The following is a 24,040-nucleotide window of genomic DNA, read 5'->3' on the forward strand; positions in this document are numbered from 1 at the left end:
CTCAGAGCACATGCATCATGGCACATATTCTGTCGTATAACTGGTATTTTTGGGAGGTATTTGGGGGTTCTGCTAATTATTCACGACGCTGTTAGCAGCTCAGGCGAAAGCAGGTGGTGGATTTGGGCGTGCAGCCATGCTACGGGAAGGAGTACATATATATGCGTTCTATGATTTTGCGATCACGTGACCCCCGGACTGCTTGGTGCTCCCGTCTCTTATCGTTGGGAGGTGAATGTCTCCTCCAATTACTCAGTCGCCACCTTGACCGAGGGACCGGTTGCCAGGCTGAGGTAAATACCCCAGACAATGCCAGCCAGGCCACCGATGAGGTTCCGTGTCGCGACGTCAGGGACCAGTGCGAAGCTGCTGATGCTGACCCACGGCCAAAAGCGCCAGCCGGCAAAGACGAGGGGCCAAAAGTCGGCACGTGTTCGACTGACGACGGCGGCAATGGATGTGGTAGCTGACTGCAGTCCCTGCTCCCAGGTAGCGATAAAGGCGCACAGCAAGAAGGTGTTGGCACAGGCCCCGACGGACTGGTCTAGCAGTGTCTTGGTGAGGGTATTGCGCCAGTTGAGGCGCTCTGGCAGGGCCGCCTTGCTTTGTGTGCTTTCGGTGTCCTCTTTTTGTTTCTGCGTCTCTTTTTGAAAGTATCCGGGAAAGGAAGACTCGAGGAAGATTTGCCTTATTGCTCGTTAGGGCGGCGGCGGCTCAGACGACGGGGCTGCCTACTTACCACAGGACGTTTGGCGGGGTGGAAATGATAGCAAAGATGAAAAACTGGAAGACGGGATGCCAATCGAGCGATAGGGAAGACTGTGTTGACGGTGAGCAGAGTGGCTTGAGAGGTGGTGAAGTAGCTGCCCTCATCCGTGCGCTTGCTTGTTTCCTGCTCTACCCACATTGGACTGGTAGGCCGTGATGCCTTGGGCCAACACGCTCGACACGATGCTGAAGACGGCAGCCTGTGTGGTGGTGGTGACGATGGGAGAAGACATGGCCGACAAAGTGGTGGGGGGTGGATTGCTTCTTCTAGTCGGGACGTGCCGCTTGCTCGGCTGCGTGCGAGTCTTGCTCAGGTCTGTTTGGGGGAGGGGAAGAGTGAGGAGGAGGAATGCAGCTACGGGAAGCTGGCAGCAGGCCGTTATATAAGTATATACAAGACGGGGACACGGGCGAGGTCGGGGGTTCGAAAGAAAGCGGTGCTTACATAATGCGTGGGGTTGCAGCCGAAACGCGGCCGTCTCCAGAGAACGTGGAACGGGTGTATCTTGCATGCAACGTGATCTTTGTCGACCGGGAACGCGGGACCATTTGGCAATCTCCTGCTGAATAGGACAAGTCAGAAGCTGCTACCACGATACGAAACGATTTTCTGCTGGTCCAGCCAGCTGACTTCCAGTCGGTCTATTCTGTCAATTCTTTCGTTGTATTCTGCCCGAACAGACATATGCGCCAGATGCTTATATTACACGACATACACGGGGAAAACAGCCATGCGGCGCGACAAGAAAAACAAAGGAGACAAATCGTACACGAGAAGAAAGCACAAGGTCGTTTTTGGTCTGCCGTCGGCAATTCACAGAAGCGCCAGCATAGTTTGCTTTCCCCTTCTTGGCATTCCCAGTGGGATGCCCGATTCGAAGCTCTATCCGATATCCGATCCCAGGAGCGTGAGCATGAACAGGTGTGAGCACGGCTCTCAAAGCTCACACAGCTCGCAGCTCACGTGACGTATTCGATAGCCACCCTTATGTGCGGCTGAGAATCCACATCAACAAGAGCTGGACGCCGTACGAATAGAAGAAGAGGAACTGGGTGCGCTGGTTGCGCTTGGCGCGGGTGTCGGTCTGCATGGCGGCACGGCCGTCGGCGGCGCTCTCGGGCAGCAGAACGTACTTGAGCGAGCGCATGAGGAAGAGCGAGTTGGCGAGAAAGGTGTAGAAAAAGACGGACCAGCCTATCCATCCGCCGGTGCCACGGCCGCCGTTGGCCATCTCGGCGACGGCGATGGTGGCGATGACGCCGACAAACTTGTAGCCCGAGTAGGCGACCAGGTCCAGCAGCTGCGACGTATTGGAGATGCTGAGCAGGTAGCAGCCCAGCTTGAGGCCGAGGATCTCGACACCGGTGACGGCCATGGCCTTGGACGCGGTGTAGCCGAGCAGCTCGGGCTCGAACTGACCGCGCAGGCCGGCCAGCAGCGTCGACAGCAGGATGTACGTCACCACCGACATGACGGGGATGTACATGTCCGGGCTGTTGAGGTCGTCACGCGGCGGCAGGTACCAGCCCTCCTGGCCAGCCGGGCCGACCGTCTGTCGTCGCGACCACGGCTTGTGACGCCACGGGAATAGCACCAGGAAGAGCTTGTTGATCACGTACGAGTTGGATACGTTGAAGTAGTGCTTGAGCACGTTGACGTTGACGTAGCGGTTGATCTGAGGGTGGGGGGATACATGTCAGTCTTCAAAGGGAACAGAGGAAGAAGTGAGAGAGAGAGAGAGAGAGCGGCCGAGACGCACATTCTGCTCCATATATTCCTGGCTCTGGCGAAAGGCTGCCTGTGACAGCTGTGCGGCCACTTGTGCTGTCGGGTCGTTTATAAACTGTCCATATTGGCCAAACATGTTGCCACCCATATGTCCGCCTGCGCCTTGCTGTTGTTGCTGCTGCTGTTGTGGGTATGGACTGCCGTACGTCTGAGGCTGAGGCTGGGAGCTGGTCGGCAGAGGCGGCGACCGCAGCTGCGGCACCGTCGACACATGTTGCGGCACCGGATGATGCAACGGCGGCGACTGTCCGTATACGGAGCGCTGCATGGTAGCAAAAGGGGGGGGGATGACGGTCGATGACGAGGTGCAGAGTGTAGAGAGCAATATGTGAGAGCAGAGCAGACGACCCAGAGTGTCGGGCAGACGTGAGGGGCGGCCGAGGAGGCGCTCGGAGCAGGCAGCAGATGTCGCAAGGTGTCGTTTTTAGCTTGGGAGCTGTTGTCGTCTTCTGCCACAGCGCCAGCTTTCGCCAGCGGGTTCCAGAGAGCGATTACTCATCTCGCACTATTGCTTTTCCGGTCCAGGGCCAAGGCTTATCGCGCATCTGGCATATCTTATCTCGCGATCTTATCTGTCCTTATCGGCCGTTCTTGAGGCCATTTTTCTGTATTGGCGCTCTGTGCACGATCGCACCTTCGCTTCTGACTTGCACCCACGCGGACACGTCAGCTTTTGGTTTCCAATTTCCCCTCGTTCTTTCTGTTCCACCTCCTGCTTTCTTTCTGTTCATACAAGGCCAGTTTTTCGTTGATATCCAATCGTTCATCTCGTTCCTCGTTATGCGCCACAGCCATGTTGGACAGCTTTGAAATCGTCACCACCTCGGGCGTGGTTCTCTGGTCGCGCAACTACGCCTTTGTCAGTCCTGCGATAGTCAACAAGTTTATCACCGACGTGTTCATCGAAGAGAATGCCTCTGGGGCTGTCACGAAAGAGGAGATCGCCTCGGGCAGCAGCCATGCACCATACCTGGCCGACCAGTACGCGGTCAAGTGGGCCTTTGTGAAGGACCTGGGCATCATCTTTGTGGCTGTCTACAAGTCGCTCCTCCACCTGTCGTGGATCGACAAGCTGGTCGAGAACATCAAGACCATCTTTGCCAGCCTGTACGGCGAACAGCTCACGCGGCCCCACACAACCATCGTCGAGTGCGCGCGCTTCGATAACTACTTTGATCAGCAGATGAACGAGCTCGAAGGCGGGCCTGCGTCAACGGACACACGACCGCTCAAGACCGATGCAGCTCGACCCAAGGGAGTGCTGACCGACGATAACTCGGCCGGGTCCACGCCCATCGACACGCCGGTCACCTCGAGGCCGTCGACGCCCGGCGGCAGCGGCAGCGGCAGCACAGATGCAGCGCCTCGCTTTGCCGGCGGCAGTAGCGGCACGACAACATCAGCACAGCCGAGCCCGCTGGCCAAGGTGTCCAGGCGGGCGCGCAAGGCGCATCACGTGGCCGCTGCCGGTACATCCTACTCGAGCGACGAGGCAGTGCGCAAGCAGCAGAAAGACAAGACGGCCAAGACGGCCAAGAAGGGACGCAAGTGGGGGGCCGACGGCATGGCAGACGAGGAGGACGACATTCAGCTGGACTATTCGACGCTGGATGCGGCAGACAAGACGACAGCTGTGCGGTCGTCCGCGCTCGAGCAGGTGGACGCAGCCACATGGGGGTCCAAGACGTCCAAAGGACAGTTCGTGCTCAAGGACCTGGACAGCGAGGTACACTCGATCCTGGCGGATGCGGCGGCCAGCAAGAAGGCGGCGTCGCAGGCCAAAGCTGAGGCTGCGGCCTCGACCTCGGGTGCCGGCGGTCTGTTGGGGTCGGGGCTGAGTACGATAGGCGGCCTGTTCCGCAACGTGGTCGGCGGCAAGACGCTGACGCGGGAGGACCTCGACAAGGCCATGAAGGGCATGGAGGACCATCTGCTGCGGAAGAATGTGGCGCGCGAGGCGGCTGTGCGGCTGTGCGAGAGCGTCGAGGCCGATCTGGTCGGCGTGAAGACGGGCAATTTCGAAAGTGAGTTTGTTGTCGTTTCTTTCATAATTCTTATGTCGTCTTCTTTTCCCCCTTTTTTTGCTTCTTTCTTCCTCCTTCCTTCCCTGCTAACATCACAGGTACAAATGCCCGCGTCAAGACGGCCCTTGAAGCAGCCCTGACAAAAATGCTGACCCCGACATCGTCGCTGGACCTGCTGCGCGAAATCGATGCCGTGACAGCACCACCAGTCACCTCGCTGCGCAAGCCACGGCCTTACGTGATCTCGATCGTGGGCGTCAACGGCGTGGGCAAGTCGACGAACCTATCCAAGATCTGCTTCTTCCTACTGCAGAACCGCTACCGCGTGCTGATCGCAGCCGGCGACACGTTCCGGTCCGGCGCTGTCGAGCAACTGGCTGTGCACGTGCGCAACCTCCAAGAGCTGACCTCACGTGATCAAAACGGCTCCGCCGTCGAGCTCTACCAGCGCGGTTACGGTAAGGACGCGGCAGCCGTGGCTAAGGATGCCGTCGCCTTTGCCGCCCAGAAGGGCTTCGACGTCGTGCTGATCGACACGGCCGGCCGTCGCCACAACGACCAGCGCCTCATGTCGTCGCTCGAGAAGTTTGCCAAGTTCGCCCATCCCGACAAGATCCTCATGGTCGGCGAGGCTCTCGTCGGAACCGATTCCGTTGCTCAGGCCCGCAGCTTTAACTCGGCTTTTGGCTCCAACCGTTCGCTAGACGGCTTCATCATCTCCAAGTGCGACACCGTCGGCGGCATGGTCGGCACTCTCGTCAGCCTCGTCCACGCCACCAACGTTCCCATCCTCTTTGTCGGCGTCGGCCAGCACTACTCGGACCTACGCAATTTCTCGGTCAAGTGGGCGGTCGAACGGCTGCTGAGTAACGACTGAGAACTGGCGACTGCAGGCTCTCGTGTTTCGCCCCTCCAACTTAATGCCTTAGTCTTCTATTCATACGATTCCTCTTTCCCTCATCTCCTCATGTGTGACTTGACTGTCTGTCTGCAACTCCTTGTGCTTTTGTCCCTTTTAAATATCAGATACCCCATCCCTTCATGCTCCATTATATCCCATCAGATACGTCAACAATCGCCTTCGATTCGCAACCTTTCCATGTTCCCCATGTCCCATAACCCATAACCCATGACAGATCACCCTCTGATATCAAGCGGCTTCGACGGCCCCTGCCTCTGCATCCTGCATATCGCTTCCGTCCCTGTAGTCTAGATTTTCCGCCTCGACCGCGCTCGGGAAGACATGTCCACTCATGAGGTCTTCCTGGCTGGCCACACCAGCGTCGCTCATCTCTTGGAAACGCCGCTTCCTCGGCTTTTGCTTCTCTGAGGCTTTCAAGCCGATGAATATGCTTCTGTCGATCCGATCGTCGTTCTCGCGGTCCTGATGGATACGCAGCTGCCGGGAGCTTGCCAACGACAACAGGCTCATAAAGGCGCCAACCACAGCCGGTGTGCTTCCCTTGAACGGCGCTACGATATCGTCAAACGCCACCCAGAGATGGGTTGGGCGGCCGGGTCTCACAACACCCTCCGCAGTGGCTTTCGTCTGGACAAGCCCAAGAAATTCAGAGGTGCTCTGCTTCTCTTCTCCAATCGCTGCACTGATTGCCTGGATGTCGGGTCGAGGCGGCGAGCTGCCCGGGGGCAGGAAGCCGTCAACGGAATTGCTATGCAGCTGCACTGACAAGTCAAGGCCATCATCGCTGTACCGATCAATGAAGCTGGGGTCGAGAGCGCGCTCTGCGCTGCGCTGCCCGCTGCTGGGAAGTGGACGGCTCAATCCTGCGCTGCGCTGCGCACTTCCTTGAGCTGACGAGCCTAGAACAAGAGACGATTGCCGGTTCAGCTGCAGCGAAGGGTTGTCGGACAGTGCTGAAGCCGGCTGTCGACCAAGTTCGATGTCTTGGTCCTCGCTGCCCGGAACAGCAAAACCAGCCCCGGCACCACGTCTGGCGGGTGTGCTCGGCTCATCTGTAGCAACGATTCGCCGCTTGGCTTGGTGCAGTGCGTCGCCGTAAAGTGCCTGCTCGAGAGCGTCGCCTGAGAACATCTGTGCCAGGGGGTGGTCGGGGCAGTACCGATTGACATCGCCCGCAATGCTGAAGAGTCCGCGGCCGAGACTGTAGTCGTACGCAGTCTTTCTGTTCTTGGCAACATCGTTGGCACGTCGAATGGCACGGGCATGGTCTCTACGATCTGCCGCTCGCCGCATATTGTCGGCATAGTTTCTCACGCAGCTGTAATATTCTTCGTGTGGGATCTGTGTGATCTCATCGACATAGTTGGGCACCCGCTGGATCCTGGCATGTGCTTGCTTGGATTGCACAGTGCTTGGAGAGGAGGACGTCTGAGAGGACGTCTGAGAGGATGAGGATGTCTGTGAGGACCAGACGGCTTTCGGGGCCGTGACGGCGGCAGCTGGGCCATTGATAGGCAGCTGGGTTGGAGGGACAATCTGTCCGTCGTCATCCATTACCATCAGCTCATCAGCTGCATTCGCCTTGGCAGCGACATCTGAGCCTGCGTCAAACATAGACGGTGGGAAGGCTGGCAGCTGGGGCTCAGAGCGCAGCTCTTCTTCGACAATGTTTCCATTTTCATCAATGAACAGGCCTACATCGGCCAGAAGAGTGTCCTCCTCCTCTGGAGCACCAAGCTGTCGGCCAAAAGGCGTAGGGGAGTCCTGCATGTTAGAGGCTCCTGAGGCAGGGTGTTGAAAATCGCCGGCGTACGAGTGAGGGCCAGATGAGTCGGCGTCGAGGACAATCTGGGGCAGCAGAGAATGGTTGGACTGGCGAGACAGGATCGACATGTTTGTCCAGGAATCCTGGCGCGACTGGGAGACAAAGGAGACGCCCTCGGCTGCGTTGAAATCAAACGACGGCAGCTGCAGAAAATCCAAGTCGAAGCTGGGATCATCCGGGAGAGCGATCTGAACGCCCCTTGTGACCAGTCAGCCGAGAGAGGTAGAGAGAGACAAGAGAGCATGGGGAAAAGGTACGCACTTGGCTCTGCCTGCGTTTTTGTCGATTTTGCTATCGAGGTAGCTGTTGCAGAGCTTGACCATGGCTCGCTGGATTCGCTCACTGTTAGTGAGGACATAGCGGCACTTTTCCTGGTAGATGCGAGCAGTGCCGTATAAGAGCGTTCCCTGCAGACGCAAGGCGATCGGGGCGCCCGGTGGCTCTATGATGGTGCCGCAGGCCTGCTCAATGTCGACTTCGAGAACGGCCTTGCGCCGAATGCCGGTGTTTGAGGCGCCAGGAGCAGTGTTGCCAGCCCGCCTAGGCCGAGTCAGTTTGCAGCGGTAACACGGTGTTGCCAGGAGCAGACGTAATTCAGGCTTACCAAACTGTGGACAAAGCAGAGCCCTTGTTTGAGAGAACTGTGCAGATCGCTGTCAGCAGGTAATCGCAGCCAATATTCAGGCCTGTGTGGACACGACATACTTTCAGTGCTGTAAAACATGTTGGGCAGTGAAGCAAAGGGCCTACGTTCATGGAACTGTCGATATAAGCCAGGAGTGAGGAAAGTTGGGACAAATGCATGAGAGGCGCGACTTTTAAGAGCTTACAGCTCGCGATCGGATGGCAGAACGCGTAGGACTGCGTGCGGACTAGAAGAAGAAGCGACGACCGCACGAGGGGTCAAACACCCGTCTAGCAGAGGAAGCTCCTTCTCACTTGAGAACCTTTGAGCAGTGGGAGACGCGACTACATATGACCGAATCGGCGCGTGACTCGTTAGTGGGTTTTCGCGGTCGTGTCACCGAGTCTGCAGACGGCAGGCAGCCTTTACAGCGTTTTTGCAGCGAGCACAGAAGCATAGATTACGGTGGACAATTGATCATGTAGTGGAAGTTTTTATTTTCATGCAGATATAGCGGCTCGTCTATCTTTGTGACCTGTGAGATGTCAGCTTCTGTGCCAAAGAGACAGCATTGCGAAAACTTTCTGCACAGAATTCTCCCAAAGGACATGTTCAGAATATGTAAGAAATAAATTTCAGGTGAGCAAGCGGTATAACCAGCTAGGCGTTGCGGTCACCAACTTGCCATCAATCGCAAATTTTTCTCATCAAAAAGTCCTTTGGGAGGTGAGGAAGCAAATAGATGCAATCGATCTATCTTACCTGTAGCAGCCCAGCTGACCGTATTACGGACGCCACTTGGAGTCGGAGAGTACCCCCATCTAGAGAGCAGTACTTGCAATAAGAAGAAAGAAGAAAAAAAAGAAGAGGATGAAGCTCTCTCTAAGCTAATCTTTTTAAGGGCCTTTTTTCTGACCCCACAAAAACATTGGCAGTCGTATAAACATTTATCCGGGCCGTAGCAGACTGTCAAGCCGGCTTGGTGGATCTGGCCCCACCATTATTAGGACCCCTCCGTGCGGACGACGTGAAGGAAAGCTTCGAGGCCGATGCGATATGGCCTAGCCGTTCTGCGCGGTTTTGGTCTCCTGCATAGTTTGCGCATCTCGTGCGGTGGTTGTTCTTCGCCAACTGTTTTTGTGTTCCGGGGTGTGCAGCCGTGGCCGTGCCAGACAGTGCATCAGCAGCTGTTTTTCACCATTTCCCAGCACAAGCAGAGTATCGTCAACACGACTGCCACCATCGCCACCACCACAGCCGCCATGGCCGCGGCAGACATGGCAGCGTTTGACCCGGCAGCCTACGATGGGGTGGACTTGGCGGACGGAACGGGGCCGTTCCATGCGCAGCGCGGCTACGTGCACGCGACGTGGGCGCGGACGTTTGGATCACGGCCGGAGCTGTTCGTGCAGCCGGCCACGGTGGCCGAGGTGGAACAGGTGGTGCGGCTGGCGCGACACCGGCGTCGGCGCGTGACGACGACCGGCTGCGGACACTCGCCGTCGGACATGACGTGCACGAGCAGCTGGCTGGTCAACCTGGACCGCCTGAACCGGGTCTTGTCGATTGAAGCACCGGATGAGACTTTGACTTCTTCCGGCTCTTCTGCCTTCAGACCTCTCGTCACCGTTCAGGCCGGCATCCGTCTGCGCGACCTCAGCGCCGCTCTCGCCGGCCACGGCCTCGCGCTGCCCAACCTCGGCAGCATCAATGCGCAGTCGCTGGCCGGCGCGCTGGCCACGGGCACCCATGGCAGCAGCCTGCAGCACGGCCTGCTGTCGGACGACGTGGCGGCGCTGCGAATCACGCTCGGTGATGGTCGCACCGTGGCCCTGACGCGGCCGGCCGGCGGTGACCTCTTCCGGGCTGCGCTCATCTCGCTGGGCGCGCTCGGTATCGTCGTCGAAATCACCCTGCGCGTCGTACCGGCCTTCCGGCTGCGCTGGTCCCAGACGGTCGACTCGGACGAGGCTGTCTTTGCGGCTTGGCGTTCCGTTGCTGGGAAGTCAAAGTCGGAGCCACAATCTTCCGAATCCTCCGACTCCTCCGAATCCTCCGACTCCTCCGAATCCTCCGAATCTACCGACCCTACCACAATCAATACGTCCTCCTCCCGCAACTCCCTCCTCTGGACCCAGGCTCACTTTGTCCGCGTCTGGTGGTTCCCCTACACCCGCCGTGCGGTCGTGTGGGCTGCCGACGACGCCAACATCGCCTCCTCCGAGCCTGATCACGTGCCGGCCGTCAGCTACTACGACAGCCGGCTCGGCTACCTCGTCTACCACAACCTGCTCTACCTCGCCCGCTTCATCCCCCGCATTCTGCCATGGGTCGAGTGGTTCGTCTTCGGCATGCAATATGGCTTCCGCGCCGGCACCACCACCTCCGGCTTGCAGCCCGGCGACCACGCCCTGCTGATGAACTGCCTCTACTCGCAGTACGTCAACGAATGGGCCATTCCGCTGGCTCGTGGCCCCGAGGCTCTCGCCCGTCTCGGCGCCTGGCTCAACCGTCTGCAGCCTGGAGATCCCGCCTACGTCGATCACCGCATTCCTTTCTCGGCCGACGGCCTCTACGTCCACGCCCCCGTCGAGGTCCGCGTCACCGATACTGCTCCTGGCTCTTTTGCAGCTCGCCACCAGCCCGACGACCAGCTCGACTGCCGTCCCCTGCTCGATCCCACTGTCCGTGACGGCCCAACCCTCTACCTCAACGCCATCATGTACCGCCCCTACTTTGCCGACCCTCCAGGCACCGACCGTTACTACGAGGCCTTTGAGTGGCTCATGCGCGATCTTGGCGGCCGTCCCCATTGGGCAAAGAATTTTGGTGCCAAACACGCCGATATCGCCGCCGCCTACGGCTCCGACCTGCAGCGCTTCCTCGCCGTCCGCCAGCAGGCTGATCCCGATGGCCTTTTCGTCGGCCCCTGGCACCGCCGCTACCTTCTCGGCAGCGACGTACCCCCGCTGCCTCTCGAGGAACACGAGCGCTCCCGTGCTGCTGATGTCGACAGCGGTGTCTGCATCACCGGTGAGCTGGCTCCAGCGGAGTCGTAGCCGGCTCTTGGTCTGTCCGGCTGGCCTCGCTCACGCCTGTTGTATATACTTGCGTATAAATCTCTTCTACCACGTGTGCATCGTAGATGGTCTGCCAAGTCATGTGATGTGATGATTTGTAAGATGCACGTGATGTTTACTTTGAGCCGCATTATCATCGTCGGACCCTTTCACGGGCCAGCTTACTCTGGCAGACAGTCAACATGCACGAAGCCCTGTCTCGTGGAACGGTAACAAGTCCTTTGGATCAGCCAGGACACAACAGCGGCCGTAGCATTGCAAGGGTGTCTGAGCCGGCCTGTCACGGCCTCGTCCCACCTGTACTCCAGACACAGCGAGACGGACGGCCATCCCATCCGCCGTCCCGTGAGCCTCCGACAACGGAGATGGCGGGCACTAGGCGCATGCGAGCGGCAAAGCACAACTCTAAAGGAGTGACAGCAGACGGCTACGCACAGCTCAGGTGCCTAGCCCACATGCAATGTCGTGCCGCCTCGTTCGGAGCTTTTATCTTGCCGTGGCCCAGCCTGTAGCACCCTCACACCGTTGAGACGTCAGCTCTACAATGCGACTTGCATGATCTTTGGCCGTCTGAGAGGCACCGCATCGTTTCTGCTCCGACAGGTGCGAATGCACCATCGTCGTCATCGTCGTTTGTCGTCGTCAGCATGTGCGAGCCTGACGGATTGTGTCGTGTAGGACAAGAGGATAACGGCCCAATGCATCCAGACAAGATCCCACCTCTCTGGCTGCCACATCTCTCGCCGTCTTGGCTCCGGAAGCAGACGGCTGTGCCTCCCGGCGCCTGGATCCCGGCTTCTCGCAGCTGGCGTCCAAGAGCAGCAACAGACAGCCGATCGCCAGGTCAGAGCAGACCTGATAGCACCCGACAGAGCGATTCAAAGCGATCCGCCCGCCACATACAGGCTTCTCGCCTAATGCACCGCTTCCATTCGTCCTTGTTTCTCGCCCGATTCTCGTTTACGATGCAGATCGCCCGTCCGATATTGAGATGGGAAACCGATCCATTTCCAATTTGCCCTGCAAAATACAGCAGGCCACACGCTGTAGGCAGAGGGACCTCTCCTCCGCTGAATTATGTCACACTCTGTCCATCTTGTACGACAACCTGCAGCGACGACGTCCAATCAGTGCTGGGAATTAACCGCCAAAAGTGTAGGGTTGGAGACTTACGCTTTGCCACCAGGGTGCACGGATTGCCTGGTTCACTCCACGGCCCAGTGTTGTCGTACTGCTTCGTCGCCACTATCGTTTGCGGGAGGGTGAAAGTCATGCAAACAATTCGATGGGTGCACTTGCTCTTAACTCTTCATGGATTTTGCCTCGTTTCCATACAGCAAATGTATTCTTCCAAACACCCTGTGTCCTCTAGTTCCAGCACTCCGTTGGCTTTGCCATATTATATCGTTGCAATAACACAAGAGTCGAGCCAAGGGAAACAAGAAAACAGAAATGGATGTTGCGCCGAAACGTGCCTTTTGTCCACCCATCCGATCGCCTTATCCACGATTCCACACTGACATGCCTATTGTAAAGTAGGAGAGAAAAAAAGGCAACGGGAGCAAACAAAGACAAGAAGAATATTAGAAATTACAGCGAAACTTCATAGAGAGTCTGTCGTTCCCTTGAGTAAGCCGTCGGTCGATTCTCTCTCTTCCATCGGACTTGCGTCCTGCCCAATCGGATTACACGCTCATCAGTCTTTTACCCAGCGCTTTTTTGTTGTAATAGAGAATAACAGAAAACGGGCAAGCAGAACCGTTGTTCAAATAAAAATAGAGCCTGGCTGCGCTGTGTTCGCTCTGTTACACACAAGCTGTGCCACAGTAGCCACAGGCACGGCCAGGTATCACCCAGACCTCCTTGCCATCCTTGGCACACTTTGGACAACGCACACCGGGAAGCTGCATTAGGTGTCAGTCTCGAGAGCTCTTTCAACAAATGTAGAGCCCCATCCCCCAAGAAGAACTTACAGGTACACTGCGAATGCCTTCATCCCCGTTCGCCGGGATGTGGAAGCGAGGGTTTGGATGCATGGCCGAGAATGGATCGGGCAAGGTATCCTCAACCGAATAAAAGCTCTCATCATCCAGGTGTGCGATCTGTGTGCGGTCCATGATGCTAGGGGGGAGACAGCAATGGTCTTCTGCTAGGCGAGTTGCTCGGAGTGAGATGCTTGTTGGGGGCAGTGCCAAAATACCAGTGCAGTCGGATGTTGCTGTTGGTCTTGATTGGCGATGCCGAGGATGTCTCTGTTGCTGCAAGCACTTGAGGTTAAGGCGAGAGATCTGAGTGTTGTGAAGGCAAGGGGATATATCTCCAAGACAAATTGCTAATAGCTGGTGAGAGTGCTCGTGTTGCCGATGTTGCCGGTATGGAGTAGCATATGGGTCAAGAGGAAGTTTGTGCGAAAGCTGGCTCTGTGATCTGATGTCGTAGATGGGAGAGCAGCAGGCGACAGCTTCTGGCTTTATACTCGGGAATCCATGACCCAATACAAGGAGCGAGTGGGTGTCCATTGCGTGGGAGCAGACGAGGACGGCGAGACAAGAGACGGACGGGAGCGTGCGTGAATGTGGACGTAATAAAAAAGCGATGGGTGAGAGTGTACAAGGGTTCAAATGATCCGAGACGGCAAGAACAGCCAGCCAAACAAATGACAGCTCGAGGCAGACAAACAGGTGAACCAGACGGGAGGTCCCAGAATATGAGAAGAGGCGGAGGACGAACAAGCAAGACGGAAATTGTGCAGAGAAATGGCTACTATAGACAGAACGCAGAGATCAAGAAGAACAAAGCTCCCTGGCCGAAAAAGGAAACGATAGGCACGGAAGGTAAGAGAAGAGGGGACGTAATGGAGAGTCGCAGACGGAGCGGAACGATGATCTGGCTCCCAGATCCAAGGTTTTTATTACAAGGTCGACTGGTCCGTACTTCGTGCTGACAGAGGCGGTTTGCAAGCAGTGGGGGATGTCGAGCGTGTAATTTGGGGGTATATGGAATGATGGGAGACAGGAGGTGTGTGTAAGGGTGTGGGATGGGAGCAGTTTGTTTGTGTGAGGAGAGATGTTTATAGACGTTGGCGAGACACAAAAACGACAAGAGACAAGCTGCGCATATGGATGGGAAACGGACGACTTGCCACGGCGTTGCTCAGAGCTGGCCCCACAACTATTCGTGCATATCGCGAACCCAGCGTACACGCAACTTGTTCGCCCGTCAACTCTGCTCGTGCTTGTACGGAGCACACGGCATGTTCCCTGTGCTCTCTGGTCCGACGTGAAGCCACGCTTGAGGGCGTTAGGGGGAGAGAAGGGGAGGGGGGGGGGGGGGCGTGGGAAACGTCTGCTCGGAATAAGAAATAAGAAAGGGAATAAGAGAAAAAAATGGACACTCTAGCAGCAGCAGGTTGGAGCCTCTTGCCTGCAAAACGTCGGCCCCGCCCATCCTTGTCCATGATGCTTTCTTTTCGCTCTGTGTCTGATATCGCTCCTGGCTGGTCTAGTGTTCCGAGACAAAACCAGGCACTAACGAACGCCATGGGAGCCCGGAGAGGTGAGGCACTCCATACGTGCTATGTAAGATAGTAGACAGTGCCCTGGCTTCTCATGGCTCGCAGCATGCGGGGACGGCATGGTTCCCCTAGACTGGACGGCCTAGGGCGTAAAGTCGGAAAGCGGCATAGTGTGGTCCGAGGTACTCCGTACTCGTACTTTTAGCTGGAGTGGGAGGGTTGGCAAGCTATAGAAATAGGCAGCGAGTAAGAGACGGCAGTCCGCTAAGCACCCTGGCGCTAGATTCCACTAGTTGAGCAAGCGGAGGCGAGCCGGGGGCTGACTGGGAGTTGTGTGGTGGGAACGAACATGCAGAACACCCTGCTGGGACCAGCCGGGACCGGGGGCTGGGAAGCGACATGACTGCTCGGGACCACTGGAATGCAGCAGCTGCATGCAAGTCAGAGTTGAGGACAGCTAGCGCCACTGCGAGCCGTCCGTCCTCGCAGCTGAGAGACGGTGACGGTGAAGGTGAAGGGAACGACGGATAGAGTGTGAGGCCATTTGCTGGAGCAGTGGGCCGAAGCGAATGACAGGGGGCGAGCAGAAAAGACCATGACGACGAAAAGGAGATTGCCGGTGCACAAATGGTGAGAGAAGCTACGGTGATTGGGTTCATCGCCGCGGCCAGGTGGCCTCTCCACCAGGTGAACCCATAGCCGCGGTTAGCACGTCATGGCAGCAGAGCTGGGCTGCGCGAGACTTTTCCAGAGCAGCAGCCCGGGCAGGTGTCCACGTCTCGCAAGGATGAGGGCGGATCTGGCAGCGGCAGCGGCTGCGGCGTTTGAAGACGACGCTGTGCTGCATGACTGTCCGGCTGTTCTCCCCATTCCCGTCGACGCTAGGGGGGGGGGGGGGGGAGATGGTGCGAATTTCAGATAAATGAGGATGTTCCTTGTAAGAGCGCCTGGCCAGGCTAAAGAAGCCAGCCAGCTCGGTCAGCTCACCATATCAACACTGCCGGCAGGCCGGTATTGGCAGCTGAAGTCCCGCGTGGACGACATAAGGAAAAAGAGTAAAAAGAGTAAAAAGAGTCCCGCACGAGATACGAGAGAGGGGGGGGGGGTATGATTTCAAGCGCAATAGAGAGCAGTAAAAAGTGGACAGGCGCAAAGCAAGGTGGGAATATCGTATGTGTACGGAGTACTCCATGCTAAGTACGAGTGCTCGTATGTACAGAGAGAGTACGTACGTACTCGTACAAACAGGGAGGGGAGAGAGAAGGAGGGGGGTCCACATGGGCTGCTGGCACTGACACGTTTTTCCACCTCTCAGTTCCACATTGCGTATGGGCCCTAGCAGACCCCTGTACTGCTAACATGATGCGCTACAAGGACTGCATCACCGAATCCATAGCAATGGAATCGGCCTGGCAGATCCACTTCTGTGCATGTCGTTTGCCGTCCAATGGCTGGACCGATATCAGGTCGAGGCGTGCTGTGGACTATACTCCGTACTATGTAGTGCTTTGGTGGGCGAGAGCTGTGCCTTGGACATGTTCCTTGCCGGGCCAAACGGCGCTGCCGTCCTGGCCGGCCGAGACAGAACCGGAAGGCATCCCCAATGGCCCGTCCGTCCACCAACGGCTGTTGTGACGAGCTGGCCGGCCTGGAGCCTTATGGTGTGTGTGTGTGTGTGTGTGTGTGTCCCCCTATTTTACATTTGCTCCTGGTTAGGTGTGGCAAACGGACGAGCAAACGGCTCAAGTGGCGAGAGAAGGGCTGTGAGAAAGGTGACAGACGCGAAGGTGATGGGGCCGAGGAGGGGAGGACTTCTTGGCTGGGGGGGTTTACTGGGGGGGAAGGGTCAGCTAGGGGTGGTGTGAGAGTAGTGTGGAGAGAGACTCCGTAGAGGGCGAGGAAAAAGAAGAAAGAAGTACGGAGGAATCCGTGAAAGAAAGGAGAACCAGATGAAGTAGGCAGAAGAAGGAATGAAAATAGAAGAAACATGGGCGAAGCTGCCAATCTGCAAAGAAACCGCAAGACCGCGAGCGACAGGTGTCGGAGGAAAGTGCGATCGACCCCGGAAGGAAGCAGCCACCCAAGTGACCTATTTTCGGTTTCTGCCTGCTGCTCGTCCGTGATGGCGATGCATGCGCATACTCGTACACCATACTACGGGACAACGTCAAATCGTCGGGAACCTCCCGTGGCTCCGCCTTTCCGCCTATTCCGCTTTTCCCTCGTGTCGCTGCCCTGGTGTCTGGACCCCCTGTCTGTCGCTCATCCGTCTCTCGTCCGTCCGGCCGCCAGGTTTTCGCTGCGACCGGTGTGGCTATCTCTGCGTGCACGAAGCAGACCGGTCAGAGCGCGAGGGGCGGCTGTCCCTACCGCATTGTATCTTACTCGTAAGATACGAGAAACCCGTACTTTGTACGAGTACGGAGTCTGGTAAGATGGCGAGCTGTCACAACCAGCTGTGATCCTGGCAGCCCAGGTCGGTTGGGTCTGTTGGAGGACTTACGACTACGTGAATTAGGTGAGTTACATAGTAGGCCAGCTAGAAGCTAGGTCAGTCGCTGCGATAGGCTGCTGCTGTTTGCTGATCCTGCTGAGGCTGGCCAGGATGAGGAGGAGACGTTCAGCTGGACCCAATCGCGTGCTGCAGAACGGTCCCCAGCTAGCAGCTACCGCCTGCCTGTACGATCCGCTAATCTCTCGCCCTCCACTACGCCGAAGCACGGAGGGAGCGAATAGCAGCGCGCAGCGCCACCCTCTTGATGCGACAAGATCAATCATACCCTTCCTACGAGAGCATACCATGGTACATCTGGCTTGCCGTGAGATGCAGGGCGGGGTGCAAATCTGGTGGCTTTGGCTCTTGCTCTTTCTTTTCTTCCCTCCTTCATAAACGAACACACGCAGGCTGCAACTGCAGAAGTGGAGCCATGGCTCACCCAACACCTTATATAAACGACAATGGCGGGAGCAGCTCATCTTCCGGCCACGGGCGGCTGATACTAGAAGCTGTCCAGTCCGAGGCCCATGCCTGGCTTCCTTTTTTCCTTCTGCAAGAGAGGGGGCAGGAGTGGGTTTCTCCGGGCCAACATGTCCAGAGGACGAGGCATGGCTAGATTGCCCGTGGGCCCTTCTTGGCCCCCCTGTCCTCAGGCTGTACTATGTACGGAGTACAGGTGCGAGTACTCCGTACATAGTAGTGGCCAAGTGGAGCCGAACCACGATTCCGTCCTGCGAGCTGCAGAAACGAGGAAAGGGTGGCCAAGAACCGGAAGGACTGCCGCTCGTGTCGCGGTCTCGATTGCGGTTTCCAGATGCCGACCTCCATGGGATTCCCCTAGTGCTCTGTACATACGCATGCGGTGAGATGTTCGTGCCTGCTGATGTCGGGGGACGGCTTCCGCACGCCGTGTCGCTGCTCGTCCGTTGCCATTGGCCGTCTGCCAGCCGGACTGGTCAACATCGACAGGTCACAATTTCTGCCTGCCTGCCTGCTCGGACAAGAGGAAGGAGAGGCGCGAGGGCGTGGCCGTGAAGGTGTCGGTCATTTCGTCTGGAAAAGGAGTACGAGGACGGAGTGCTCGCAGACTTCCGCATCGTTTCGCGCGGTTTCGCATCGTTTCGCAGAGGACATGCCCGGAATAGCTAGTCGACACATCACCTGCACAGCGTCTGATGCGGAACTTGGCAAAGCCGTCAATCTGGCATACGACGTACGTGCTACGTACAGAGCAGCAGGTCAGCTGCAGTGTCGATCCCTGCTTCGCCTCGCACCGGGTGGGTAAAGCAGAGCATCTTACGAGTCCCGGATGCGTTGAGCGTGGGATGTCTGCATGCTCCGATCGTCGCTGGTGACGGCAAAACAGGCCAGCGGACGATGGATTGTGCGCCTAGCCCCAAGAACGACTGGCCCTGAAGGCTTTCTCACTTTTCCGCTCGTGCGCGCACGCTCTCTTGGCTTCATCCTTGTTTCTTTTGTTAATTTATCCTTTCGCCCTACTGAACCCCTTTAATGCAACCACGATTGACGCTCGTACCACTCCGCTCGTTCCCAAGGCCACGGTACCATTGCAGAGTTTGGTTGCCAATGCTATACGGAGTAGGCTCGCCACGTTTTGCTGCGAGCATTGTTTCTCCGTATGCACATGCCATATTAGTCCGGCTGCTATAGCCCACATATCGGGCATGATTCTGTACGAGGGCCTGGGGCCCTGCCAATCTGGCAGGTCCTTCTGGACTTCCCCTTTGGGTGGCCGACATCGACCCTAAAGCGGGCTTTTTTACGCTCGTGATGCAGCCTCCCCCGTCCGGGAAGGCCGGCTGGATCGTACGAGTCCGTCCTCTGACCGGCAGTCGAAACGGGGCGTGATCTGGGGCGCATGCCTGCTGGCCAGACGCAGACGTCCGACTCACAGAGCACAAGTCAGCAGCGAGTGTCATTAGTCAGCAGCGACCTGGATGTGAGAATTGACTGGTCAGCGGCCGTCGCGTCTGCATGCTCGGAGTAGAAACAAGGCCGGCATAGGGGGGGCGACGACAGAGACGAACGAATACGACGCTACGTCTGGCGTTTCAGCAAACCCCCATACCATGGTCATCACCCTCCAATCTTGCCGTGCCGCTTCTCCCGCTCCCGGCCTCTCGTCTTCTGTCTGCTCGACCGGCGAAACAGAGCGAGATGCTGTTTTGCCCATTCCATGCTGTTTGCCCATTCAGTAGGATGCACTCCCGGACAGGGTCGCCTGCTGTCTGCAAACAGCCGGATCATGCAACGCGTATCCGGGCTGGGGTTCGCAGCTGTCACTTGTCAGATTCCGGTGCCTTTTTCGGCCATATCGTCCGTATCGGGTATCATTCTCGCTGGTTCTCGCGTCCTTCTACCCGCTCTTCCAAAAATGCCAGACAGCTGGCAGGTATTATAATTCTATATAGAACAAGAACAAAAAAAACAGTACCAAGGCGCGCTGTGATATCTCCGCTGTGCTGTAGATAGATCCGCCCAAACGCTCACGATTTTTTCCTCTCCGTGCCAGTGTGTACAACCGCCCCTGGTAATGCGCTGTAATAATATAATACCCAACGATGAAAATAACAGGGGAAGGAACAGTAACAAAATGAGCAGAAAGCACGATCCAAAACAGCCAATTTCCGCGTGTGTGAACAGAGATGATGCTGTGCCTCCCTGTTTCATCCTGGTCCGGAGCCATGCGACTGTTGGACTGCGGGTAGGCGAAAGGCAGACGCGTAGAAGAAAAAAGAACTAAAGGAAATAAGAGGGAATAAGGAGTGAGGCAACATAGGAAAGGACGAAGAAGGAACGAAGGAGAAAAGTGAGTAAGGAAGGAAAGAAGAAAGAAGTAAAAAGAAAGGGAAAAGTAGGAAGTGGAAGGAAGGCTGGTGGACGGAAGAGGGATGCCGCCGTTACTTGACGACCTTTTCGACAAGCACGAGGAGCTTTCCATCGGTAGGATTGCCGCGGCCATCCATCAGGCTGATGAAGCGATAGCCTGTCCGCAGCTGATCCAGCCGGAAGGAGGCCCAGCCAGCGAGGGCGTCGTTGCGGCCCAGAGAGACGGTCGGCCGGGTCCCGTCGTCCTCGACACAGAATCTGTCTTGTCAGCGAGGGCGCCTGGGAGGGCAGAAGAGCGAGGAGAGAGGTAGACATACACAATGAAGCTGAGTGCCTCGACAATGCCGGCGATGTTTCTGAAGCGCATCACGGAGCCGCGGGAGCCCCAGTCGGGCTGGTCTGTCCGGGCGGGAACGGTCTTCTGCCTCAGTGACAACTCGGGCACGGCGGCAGAGCCAAAGACAGAGGCAATCGAGGCGAAAGTCGACGTAGCCGGGGCCGTGGTGGTGGCGGCAGCAGCAGCAGCAGACGACGAGGCGCAATCGGCCACCTCGGGACAGCGCTCATCGGGGCGCTCGACGTTGAGTTCAGCTCGGACGTAGGGCCGGAAGTCCTTGCGGGCGTGGCCGCTCACGATGCCGGTGACCTCGTCCAGCCGGTGTCCGCCGCGTTTCAGCAGCGACGGCGGCAGGGGCAGGTGCTGGCCGGCCAAAATGGTGATGTAGAGGTCGATGGTGCAGACGGGAGCAGCAACAGCCACAGGACAGGTCGTCGTAGAAGTGGCAGCAGTAGCAGCAGTAACAGTAGCACCACCACTGGAATGGTACCCCGGCGGCTTCAGGACCCAGCCCGGCGACCCCGCAAACATGGCGTGGTTGAGCATCATGGCCTTGTCGAGGGTCTGCCAGTTGAGGGCGACCATCTGGACGCCGCGTCGCCAGCATGGAGCCGGGTCCGGATTCGAGCTGGAGACGTGTTTCGTGGCGTTGGGATAGGCGCGCATCAGGTACTTCTTGTTGTGCTGGAAGAGCTCTTCGTGCTGCTTTCCGTGCAGGGTCTGGATGACGGTATCGTCGAGGCTAAAGATGTGGCCTGGCAGCTTGGCCGCCCGATCGCTAAAGTTGGTGAACCGCCGGCTCTCTGTGTAGACGGCCAGGCTGCCGAGCTCGTGTGTGATGGAGCTCGGCGGTAAGGAAGCCGAGACTGGCGCCGCGTTTGGCTCGTCGTCCTCGGAGCCCGACAATGCGCCGGCGTTGTTGGCTACTGCTAAGAGCGACGTGCCCAGGCCGACGACGTGGTGTAGGGCTGGCCGAGGAGTGAAGGAGTCCTCTGTGGTGGCGGTGGTAGTAGTAGTGATAGTGGCAGTAGTGGTGGCAGTAGTTGCTGTTGTCCCGCTAGTTGCCCCTGTTCCTCCAGCAAGACTCGTCGCCACTGCCGGCTTCTTGACCTTGACCAGGATCTTACGCTTCAGCTCTTCCAGTGTGGGCAGACGCAACCGTGGATCGGTGCCGTCTAGCTGTTGGTCTAGCAGCAGATCGCCCCATTCCTCGCGCATGATCTTGACCATCTGGCGCTGCTGTGCTGCGTTTGTGTGCACCTCCAGGCTGACGATCAGCGGCAGGTCATTGTCGGCAAACGCGGCGCTGCGCACTGCTCGACACACGTCACGGAACGGCACCTGTGTTCCCAGCGTCCAGTCGCTTCTGGCCAGCGTGTGTGCGTGCATCACCACCGGTTCATCTGGCTCTGGTGTGCCGGCGCTGCTGGAGCTCATTGTGCTCATAGAGGTCGTCGTCGTGTTGCCGGCGTCTGTCGTCGCCTGTGTCAGAACTGTGCTGGCCGTCCGCGACATGGTCGTGCCTGCGTCGGCCACGGCTGCGTCGTCGTCCTCGATTGCCGTCGTCGCCATCGACCGCTGCAGCAGAGTCTCCTGCGTGCTGGTCTCTCCGGCTGGCGGTGCCTGGCTCGTGCTGGACGCTCGGCTGCGGCTGAGCGTCGTCCGTCCTGTGATCAGGCTCGCCACCGCGTCGATGCCTTCTTGAATCGACGTGGCCACTGAGTTCGACGGTGTGTGCCGTCCGTGCAGCTGTTTGCCCGGCGACTTGGACCGGTCATGGGCTGCTGTCCGGCCACTGCCTCGGCCGCCTGTTCGGCCGCTTCTGGCCGGCGGATTCCACACGTCGATCTCGATGCAGCGGCAGTTACGCTCCAGAACCTTGCGGTACTCGTCCACCGACGCGTCCGACGACAGCTGGTTGCCCACCAGATACGTGTTGTGGCTACTGCTGACAAAATAGTGCGAGATCGGGTGCGACGTGTCCAGGTCCTTGGCGTCCGGCAGCTTTTGGGCGTCCCAGCCGGCCGACAGGGCCAGCAGTTCGAGAAAGTCCTCAAACGTGTAGCGGTCTTTGGTCAGCGCCGGCAGTCGTGGCTCCTCCTGTACGTCGCGAAGGAAGCGTGCCAGCCGGACCTGCGTCAGCGTGTGGCCCTGCGTCATCATGGCGGGCGCCAGCGGCATCAGGGCGATTGAGAGCGTGCGTCGACACATGTCCTGGAACACGCTCTGAAGTCGGGCCAACGTGCTGTGGCCGAGCACGATGATAGGCATGGCCGCGGTCGCGTTCGTCGGCTTCGTCGGCCGGTCCACTGCTATCGTGACGTGCAGTCGTTCCGGCGGGCCATGGTCGGCCGGTGGAGAGATGAGCGTCGAGGTCTCGACTAAACGGCGCAGGGCGTTGCGGATCCCGTGCAGACTTTCGTCTGCCGGCAGCCTCGGGGCCGGACGAGGACCAGATCTTCGGTTCTGTGCGCGAGAGGGTCAGCGTGAAAAGTCGAGAGCCAGGCGAGCGGGCCGAAGCACGGACAAATAAACCCATCGAGGCCGTCGAGCAGATCGTGTTGTAGAGGGGAGCCAGCCTGGATCAGCTGGTCATGGCCCCGAGACAGGAGCACAGATTTGGTGTAGTGGCCCTTTAAGACTGGGTCGAGATGGACAGTAAGATACGTTAGGCTGGTAGAGTAAGCAGAAGCTGTTGCAGATGCAGATGAACTGACAGAGGACAGAGAGAGAGAGAGAGCGAGAGAGAGAAGCGACAACAAGGAGAGCATTCACCTGATGATGGGATAGCCGCGCTTTTCTGGTTGGCAGTAACCGAACCCAAGCAGTTCCCAACCAGAGCCAAATGAGAGCGTGATGAAAAATAGGGCCGCCTCGGGTCTGCCGTGCTCCATACGGCGATACAGCCTCAATGGCTGCTCAGTCGCCAAGGCCAAGGCACGAATCAAAAACCGTTACGTCGCGGCCGCCGTCAGCAATGGAGTCCACTAGTGCCCAGTCTTTGGTCGGATCGGTCCAGGCGCTACTAGTCGGGCGCATCTCGACCTGGACAGAGCAAGGAAATAAGAAATAAGATGCGAGACAGACTGGAGCTGCGCCACACTGCCACACTGCTGCCGCCGCTACGCCACCGAGCTGGACCGCTCCTCCTGTTGACAACGCTTTTTGGAGCCTCCAACTGCTTTTTCTGCCGCCACGCCTTGCGTTCTTGGGGCTTCCATCACGTCTTCGATGGGGCAGATCGCCCAGAAGTCTGTCCTTTGTCCCCGCACATTGCCCGACAAACGCTTCCTGTCCTGACCGCCAGCCGTGACGTATCTGGACGACACGTATTATCGCGCTGGCGACCGACTGGACGTGCCCGCCTGCAAGTCCCGCGAGGCTGTTTAAACGCGACACGGCGGCCCGGCCTGCTAATTTACAGGCTATCATAGCGCTCCCACCCTTGGTGTGGGTATCTTGGGGAAGAGCGCATGACGTTGACGACGTTGCGACAGCGGAGGATTTGCTACAGAAGGACGTATCGATGCTACTCTGTACAGGAAGTCGGACGCGAGATGTGCAGGTCTACAGATACGTGCACAGATGTCGACAAAGAACGCGCGTATGGTCCATGGCCGCATCGAGACAATGCTCACGCTTCTTTTCCGTCACCACGGCATCAACAAGCAGCACTACAGCACAAGATATATGCCATTTGCCGGCTCGCGGTCGCAAACACCCTCAATCCCGGGTGTAACGAAGCTTCCCACCGCTCCAGTATTGTCTAAACAGCAGAGAAAAAGAAAAAAAGAAAAACGCAAAACGAA

The 24,040-nt window shown here is 57.8% G+C and overlaps 8 protein-coding genes across 8 annotated transcripts; 3 read left to right on the top strand and 5 right to left on the bottom strand.

Moving 5' to 3' along the window:
• Positions 1-248: 248 nt before the first annotated feature.
• On the bottom strand, positions 249-1,001 carry CMQ_5086 (integral membrane protein mpv17 pmp22 family; the record flags this gene model as incomplete). Its single annotated transcript, XM_014316022.1, has 3 exons — positions 249-687; positions 740-819; positions 906-1,001. The coding sequence occupies 3 exons, from the start codon at positions 999-1,001 to the stop codon at positions 249-251; spliced, it is 615 nt and encodes a 204-aa protein (XP_014171497.1).
• A 753-nt stretch (positions 1,002-1,754) lies between these two features.
• On the bottom strand, positions 1,755-2,825 carry CMQ_5070 (er to golgi transport protein yif1; the record flags this gene model as incomplete). The annotated part of the gene is made up of 2 exons (XM_014316006.1): positions 1,755-2,444; positions 2,529-2,825. 2 exons carry the CDS (start codon positions 2,823-2,825, stop codon positions 1,755-1,757), a joined length of 987 nt encoding a protein of 328 aa, XP_014171481.1.
• Positions 2,826-3,350: 525 nt separating this feature from the next.
• Positions 3,351-5,458, top strand: CMQ_5075 (signal sequence receptor alpha; the record flags this gene model as incomplete). Its single annotated transcript, XM_014316011.1, has 2 exons — positions 3,351-4,581; positions 4,680-5,458. 2 exons carry the CDS (start codon positions 3,351-3,353, stop codon positions 5,456-5,458), a joined length of 2,010 nt encoding a protein of 669 aa, XP_014171486.1.
• Positions 5,459-5,731: 273 nt separating this feature from the next.
• Positions 5,732-8,052, bottom strand: CMQ_5025 (rad21 rec8 n terminal domain containing protein; the record flags this gene model as incomplete). Its single annotated transcript, XM_014315961.1, has 4 exons — positions 5,732-7,526; positions 7,590-7,868; positions 7,933-7,969; positions 8,034-8,052. 4 exons carry the CDS (start codon positions 8,050-8,052, stop codon positions 5,732-5,734), a joined length of 2,130 nt encoding a protein of 709 aa, XP_014171436.1.
• Positions 8,053-9,215: 1,163 nt separating this feature from the next.
• CMQ_5062 (sugar-lactone oxidase) lies at positions 9,216-11,012 on the top strand (the record flags this gene model as incomplete). Its single annotated transcript, XM_014315998.1, has 1 exon — positions 9,216-11,012. The coding sequence occupies one exon, from the start codon at positions 9,216-9,218 to the stop codon at positions 11,010-11,012; it is 1,797 nt and encodes a 598-aa protein (XP_014171473.1).
• Positions 11,013-11,215: 203 nt separating this feature from the next.
• CMQ_5047 (uncharacterized protein) lies at positions 11,216-11,892 on the top strand (the record flags this gene model as incomplete). The annotated part of the gene is made up of 2 exons (XM_014315983.1): positions 11,216-11,475; positions 11,742-11,892. 2 exons carry the CDS (start codon positions 11,216-11,218, stop codon positions 11,890-11,892), a joined length of 411 nt encoding a protein of 136 aa, XP_014171458.1.
• Positions 11,893-12,838: 946 nt separating this feature from the next.
• Positions 12,839-13,150, bottom strand: CMQ_4921 (uncharacterized protein; the record flags this gene model as incomplete). Its single annotated transcript, XM_014315857.1, has 2 exons — positions 12,839-12,937; positions 13,007-13,150. The coding sequence occupies 2 exons, from the start codon at positions 13,148-13,150 to the stop codon at positions 12,839-12,841; spliced, it is 243 nt and encodes an 80-aa protein (XP_014171332.1).
• A 6,815-nt stretch (positions 13,151-19,965) lies between these two features.
• CMQ_5038 (phospholipase c) lies at positions 19,966-23,125 on the bottom strand (the record flags this gene model as incomplete). Its single annotated transcript, XM_014315974.1, has 4 exons — positions 19,966-20,152; positions 20,212-22,697; positions 22,759-22,810; positions 23,007-23,125. The coding sequence occupies 4 exons, from the start codon at positions 23,123-23,125 to the stop codon at positions 19,966-19,968; spliced, it is 2,844 nt and encodes a 947-aa protein (XP_014171449.1).
• Between the last annotated feature and the right edge of the window lie 915 nt (positions 23,126-24,040).

This window comes from Grosmannia clavigera (assembly GCF_000143105.1).
Source record: "Grosmannia clavigera kw1407 unplaced genomic scaffold GCSC_160, whole genome shotgun sequence".
In the NCBI taxonomy this organism is placed as follows: Eukaryota; Fungi; Ascomycota; class Sordariomycetes; order Ophiostomatales; family Ophiostomataceae; genus Leptographium; species Leptographium clavigerum.